The sequence below is a fragment of the Sycon ciliatum genome, chromosome 7 (assembly GCF_964019385.1).
Source record: "Sycon ciliatum chromosome 7, ocSycCili1.1, whole genome shotgun sequence".
NCBI lineage: Eukaryota > Metazoa > Porifera > Calcarea > Leucosolenida > Sycettidae > Sycon > Sycon ciliatum.
In genome coordinates, this window is record NC_088649.1 from 7,332,744 (window position 1) to 7,339,638 (window position 6,895).

General features: G+C 46.7%; 1 protein-coding gene across 1 annotated transcript; it reads left to right on the plus strand.

The window, feature by feature from the left end:
* On the plus strand, positions 1-1,572 carry LOC135821572 (NACHT, LRR and PYD domains-containing protein 10-like). The gene has a single exon (XM_065334569.1). The coding sequence runs from the start codon at positions 1-3 to the stop codon at positions 1,570-1,572; it is 1,572 nt and encodes a 523-aa protein (XP_065190641.1).
* The last annotated feature ends 5,323 nt before the right edge of the window (positions 1,573-6,895 follow it).

Genomic DNA, 6,895 nt, shown 5'->3' on the forward strand with positions numbered 1-6,895 from the left:
ATGGCAGGCAAAGAGACCGCTGACGTGCGCGGAGCACTATCAGCTCTTTCCCAGACTGGATGCGATGAGAGAAGTGCTAGCGAGTCCGGTGGCAGAGAGGCGACTTGCGCCGAAGCAAGCAGCACCGTTCCCGAGGCAGTGCGCAGATTGAAAAAAATGTTAGTTAGGGAATATGTTGGCGCAACGGTGGACATGGGAGAAGGCATGGTGGAGGAAGGGATGAAGGAGCCGAGCGTTTCAGATGTACAAATACGACTGATGATCTTGTCTAGACCAGAGCTTCGGCAGGAGTTCGTCGATGCCAGTTTCGATTCAACAGGCGACATGTGGCGCGTAGAACACATCTTCACAAAGGCAGCTGATAGTTTGGAGAACATCTTAATTGAAAGTCTCTTCGATCTGAACGAGAAGCAGATGAAGGAGTTCTCCAGCGGTCGGCGTACGTATCGCATAGTGGCTGTTGCCAGCGCGGGTTGTGGCAAGACGTTCGTCTTTACTAGAGTGGCGCCATTGAAATGGGCTCGGAATGAAATGTGGACATCGTTTGACCTGGTGATAGCGCGGAAGCTACGGAACAGGGAGGTGAGAGAAGCAACTGACATATGCGCTCTGCTTGGCGTGGGAGAGCGAGGAGTGTTTAAGGACGAGGAGCGCAAAAGCATCGATGATTTTGTTCGCGAACAAGCTCACCGAGTATGCCTTGTACTCGATGGACTTGACGAGATCCGCCTTGGCGACTGCAGCGGCTTTGTTAAGGATATTGTCAATGGGTCAAACGTGAAGGGACTGCGTCTGGTGGTGACGTCACGGCCGTGTGTAGAACTGCTGAGCCTGAGTGAAAAAAAGCAGTTTGATCGCCGAGTGGAACTTGTCGGTTTTCGGCAAGAAGATGTTGAGGAGTACATTGGCAAGGTGCTGAGGTCAGTAGACGAAGCATCGATACTGGTAGAAGCAGTACGGCAGGACCAACACCTTGCTAGTATGATGGCCACACCATTCCTGGCCATGCAGATGTGCAAGATGTTCCACTGCCGTAATGGCATGCTGCCAAAATGCCTCTCGGACATCTTTGACATGATGATCATCCAAGTTGCCGAGCGTAATACCGGTGAGTCGTACAAGAGTTGGAATGAGATTTCTCCAGCCGTCCAAGCTTTAATCCTAGATCTTGGAAATTTTGCTTTCAACATGCTCACTCAACGGCGACTCATTTTCACCGATACTGATTTGCAGATGCGTGCGATCACCGGGGAAGCTAAAGCTCTCGGCCTTCTCGTGCTAGCCGACAGTAGCAGTCGCGATGACAGCAGACTGTGGATGTTCAGCCATTTGACATTACAAGAATCGCTGGCAGCTCGCTACGTGGCTGTGAAGAAGGCAGCAACACCGGCACGGATTGTCCGCTTGGTGGAGTTGCTGGGCCCCGAAACCAACCACTTGCGGACTTTCTGGATGCTGTTGACAGCTCAGTTGGACAAGGAGAATGCTGAGTGTTTGATCAACGGTCTTCTGACGCGGAAAAAGTCCATTGACGGACAAGGAGCGGCTGTGAACGACGAGAACGAGGAATAGGATGACCCACATGATGCAGCCGCGGAACAAGCTGTCTTCCCACTGGATATGCTTGAGCCGTTGAGTGCCGGTTTGGACACCTACGAAGGCCGCCGTCTTGCAGAAGAGCTTCTACCCGACAGCCTGAACGGAAGAAGCAGTGTGCGTTACGTGGAGAACCGTAGCAAGTACAGCCGACCCGATAGCGGTGAACAGTTCTTGAGAGCGACGTTGCTGACGTGGGTGGAGCGCTGCCCTGATGCAACGTACGATACATTGGCTGATGCTCTGCGATGCATGGGCAAACACGTCCTTGCACAGTCTCTACATACTCCTATGCGCGGTGGTAATCCAACACCGGTGAAGAGTCCATTTCACAAGGAAATCACTCGTTTCTCCATGGCCCACTTGCACAGCTTAGATCTAGCAGTGCCCAGCTATGCCGAGCGATACCATCACCGTGACGATCACCATCAACCCATGTCCAGCCTAGCTGCCGCGTTTCAGTGCGTGAATACAGAGATCTATGGTCATTACCATCCGGCCGTCATCCGTGCTTATGACGTCGCCGTCGATGGGCACTGCACCAGCGTGAAGATAGTGCTCGTCCGTGGATGGCTACATGCCCTTACTCCCATGGTGTTTCCGCTGTCACTACTGAAGTGTCAGAATATTACAGAGCTAAGCATCCATAGATATACCTGTCAGTGGCAGCAGATCCTAGCAGTTTTGAAGCAATCACACATGCACCTGGCGGTGATCCAGCTGATTCATTGTGATCTCACCGATGCCAGTATTCCCTCACACCCGGTCAGCACACAACCGCTGCATGCTGAACACGGTGGAACGGCTACAACCACCGACCATGGCGATCGCAACCCTGCAATGCTCCTGGCTGAGGCACTTGCCGATGTTCGCTGCCTCAAAGTGTTCCGTCTTCTCCACTGCGAGGGCATCGGTGATCAGAATTTGCAGGGTATCTGCAAGGCCTTGCGTCACGCCACACACTTATCATCCTTAGACGTCCTCCAGCCAGGGTTGCTTCTTTGTATGAACATCCTAGCAGATAACCTCCGCAGTGCATGGCCTGATCCAGCGCAGCTGGACTGCGATTTTGCCCGCATCTTGGTGATGCAGGAGGCAGTATCCGACCGTGACGTCTCTGCATTCGTCCATGCCGTCAACGCGCACACATCTCTCCGGCATCTTGTGACTCGGATAAAGCGCTATCCGCGACCATACCGTACGGATGCCTACCAACACCTTCTGGATAAGGACTCCTACCGATCTTCCTTAGCCGTTCAAGTGGTTGATTGGTACTAGTTCAGCAGTCTCTGCATGCTCTACGAAACTGTAGTGCTGGAGTGGTACAAGATCACCCAGCACAATAGTTAATACTGAAATTTTGGTAATATTTGGACTTAACTTGAGCCTCATTTTTCTACTAGTACTTGAAGTATGCATTATAGTGCCACTCAAACAAAGACGTGAAATTTACAACTTTCCGATCCCTACAATTATTCCCGTAGCTATGCAGAAGACGTTACTTCAGTAACGTCTGGCGCTAGCCAGGGTCCACACAGCTTTAATTTGGTGTTTGTTTGTTTGTTTGTTTGTTTGTGTCACGCCTGGCGCTATCCCGTATCTGTCCCGTACTGTACCGTACCAGCAAAGACAGCTGGCCACAATATTTTTGTGTGTTTGTGCCATCGACATGCCTGGCGCTATCCCGTACCTGTCCCGTACCATCAAGAGTACGGTACCATCAAGAGAATGAGTATATATGCGAAGTGTATCGGGGGAATGCATTCAGTGCAGTAACATTTTGTGTGGATTTGTGTGCGAGGCCAAGATCCCACTAGCAGGCTGGCTGGGCCGCCTGTCGACCAGCCCGGGAATCGCATGTAGGCCGATAGCATAATAATTATAACGTATATACAGTCATGTAGATGTATAGCAGGGAGTCATATTATTTAAACGACTCCCTGCTGTATGGGGAGATTTTCTGGAAAGAAATACGAAGTAGGGAGACGAGTAAATGCTATCAGAATGGATGTTAGTTGCCGTCAGTATAATAATAATAAGAAGAAGAAGAACGCCCGTGATCGGCACAGTCAGCGCCGGTCCCAGGAAACGTCAGGACAGACATCCCGTCGACTCCAGAACTCCCGTGATCGGCAGAGCCAGCGCCGGTCCCATAGCTATGCAGAAAATGTTACTTCAGTATCTCATTGAAACGTTTTTGCAATACAATGATGTAGCTAATCAAAGGAAAAAGCATTTCCATCAGTTCTAACAACATGTACGATAAGCTAGGCAACAAAGCATAGCGCAGGGCCCTGAGCTTCCAAGCTCTCTTGTTAAAGTGAAGAACTCGCATCTTTTTAAAAATATTGGCTCTCTGCATTGTGTGCATAATGCAGAGATGTAAACGCATGGCTTGCCTTTGGTCAGGTGGCCGCATCCATTTATTACTGTGCGATGGAAGCAACTGTACCAATCAGAACAACTATTAATTTTGTCATCACAGCATTATCCCTGATGGAGATTCACTGCCGATCGTACATTGACCAAAACTATTTCTAAATCTGTTGTTTTGTAATTGCACTAGGCATTGGCGGATAATGCTCGAAAAGTTGGCAGATTCTGCTCGAAAAGCAGTGATATTGGCAAAACCATACAAACCTTATGGCAGGCAATTCCTCGAATTCTGCTCCATTAATTTTCTTTATCCACATACCAAACATGCATGAAACTTACCAGAAAAAGTACCAAATGTTCCTGCCGGCATTATCCGCAAAGGACTAAATTACACTGAATTGAATTTGAATTGAGTTTATTGAGTTGATTGATTGAGTTTTATTTTTTATTTATAACAAACTTGATTTGAAGTTTTTTTTGGTTTGGGTTTGAAATTCTTAATTTTACACATGCATCTTTCTGATTTCTTCTCCAGTGTATGATTTATTGCATTTTAAAACATTGTGTTAATTTGCCCGTAAAAGAGGCCGAAATAACTAAATTACACTGAGTGAATAGCGGTGTATTGTAGCTCTGTTGGTTAGCCAATTACGTTTTTAAAAATCATTAATTTTGTTCCAGCTGACTTCCATAGCACCATAGTAGTGTGCCGACATTTTTATTTGTACTACTTCGAAGTATTCAAATGCCTAACCTCAGTAATGCAGTGCAGTGCAGCCCATACTACAGACATGATTACTGTGATCACTGTGATCACGATCACTCCGGTTCGATAGAGTGCTCAATGTGGAAGCAGAGCAGTAACACACGAGTCACAGAGTACTCTGTGACTCGTGTGTTACTGCCTTAAGTATAAAGTTTCGTTTGGAATTAATTCGTTCGGGGGCACGAAATAACTAAAGTTTGTACCAAACTATTAAAGTTTTTATTCTGGACGTTCGGGGTGACAGACCTCGACCATAAACGAAATTTAGTACGTAACAAACCTGCTGGTAGATCTACATGGTGGACTGATCTAACGAAAGTTTTCGTAAGGCCAAACTAAAGAAGGTGTGTGGTTCGACTAACATGGACATTTTTTTTACGGGCGGGCGGGCGGATTTTTTTTTTTTAATATATTTTTTAGTACATGTAAATACACTGTACTGCCTTTAGACACCCAGTACATCGGCATTATTACGCAGTGTTATGCCATACATGTTGTATAAAGGGATCACTGGCTAATACTTTGAAACATTGTGTAGCTCTGGAACGAGAAGAGAATAACTTCAAGCGGTGACTCTGACTGTCCAAATCATGAACTATGATAAGTATGTCCGTTTGTTCAATAGATCCCTCAGAATAGTATTTGGTTTTGATAAGTTTACCAGTGCTTCACACATTCTTAGCCTTTACAGCCTTTATCATATTTCGGTGCGCGTCAATTTGAAATTGTTCATTCTTTTGTTCCGGTGCATCCATAGCGGAACATGCAGCTCTTTGCTTCAAGAAATCTTTACCAGCCGCTGCTGTAGCTCTCACACCACTGCCACTACGAGATCCCAGGTGTCTTTTTCTTTGGCATTACCCCCAGCACAGAGTACGGCTGGCTTTTCTCGGATTGGCTATCTCGCTGCTGACCGGTGGAATATGCTGCCTTCCACTGTTCGTACTTGTACCGATTACCGCTCATTTATTCGCTCATGCATAACCTTCCTAGGGGCTCCCGTAAGAAGACCATAGGTCTGTGGGAAACACCCTAGTAAAATAAAAGTTAATAATAAAATAATTAAATAATCAAGCAAATGAAGAACGATGCGAGTTGAAAGTAAGTTCGGGAACTACTTCGAAGTACAAATTGTACAATGTACCGGTACATGTATTGCTAGTTTGGTGTCGGCGTGCACGAATACATGGGCTTTTTCCATCGACGCTTCCTGTGCTTGCACACATGGAGCAGCAACTAATTATAGGCCTTGACGGATTATGCTAATATTTTCGTGAAATTATGCTTTTCGCATGGCTGAAAAAATGGCAGAATTGTGCTATTTTTATGCTAACAGTTATCATATTATGCCGCATCATGCTCACATATGCTGCTAATGTATATGATGGTTCTGTGCAAAATAACAGGGGAATTTTTTGTAGAGGGCGTTGCACTGTAGTAGGAAAAGTTCAACGGAGTCAACGCACCGTCCGACCTACATGTAGCTACGACCGTCACTGATTGTAGTGGACTGGACATGTTATCAAGGGAGTCGTAAACCTACAACTTCCTGGTGCATCTACTTGTACTAATCTTGTACTTGTAGAAAATGTACAACTGTATGGAATTTGATGCGAACAAGCGGATTATTCCAATTTATGCGATTCGTATGCAATTTGCCTCGAATTATGCGCTTATTCGATTTTGGTAGGAATTATGCGAAAAATTATGCTAGCATAATCCGTCAAGGCCTAACTAATTACTTACCGGTACAGGTGAAATATCGTTCCCAATACACGAGGAAAGTGCAATCTCGTCTGTCCTTCATCCCAAAACAGAAGGCCGTCCTTAATCTGGAACGAGGCAATCACTCTCAACCGGACGGTCACTTCAAAAATAATAAGTCTCGCCAGTCTGCCGGTGGTCGTATCGAGTAGACTCTACTACCAGCACAAGGCAGCAGTCGTACCACTCACTGCACTGCACTGCAGTACAACTACAACTACTTACAAGTCAAGTCCAAAAGGAGCCGCCTGCGTCCGCAGACTCACGCTGCACAGCACGTAGACGTGGACGTGTTCAGTCCACGTAGGTCTACGTCAGTCACACGACAGCCCGCCGAAAAAAAGTTACGGTCGGGCTGAAAAATGTACGGTCGGTCGGGTGAGTCGAACCACA

What these genes read in the sequence shown, in the direction of transcription:
- LOC135821572 (XM_065334569.1), top strand. Translation starts at nt 1, where the DNA reads ATGGCAGGCAAAGAGACCGCTGACGTGCGCGGAGCACTATCAGCTCTT.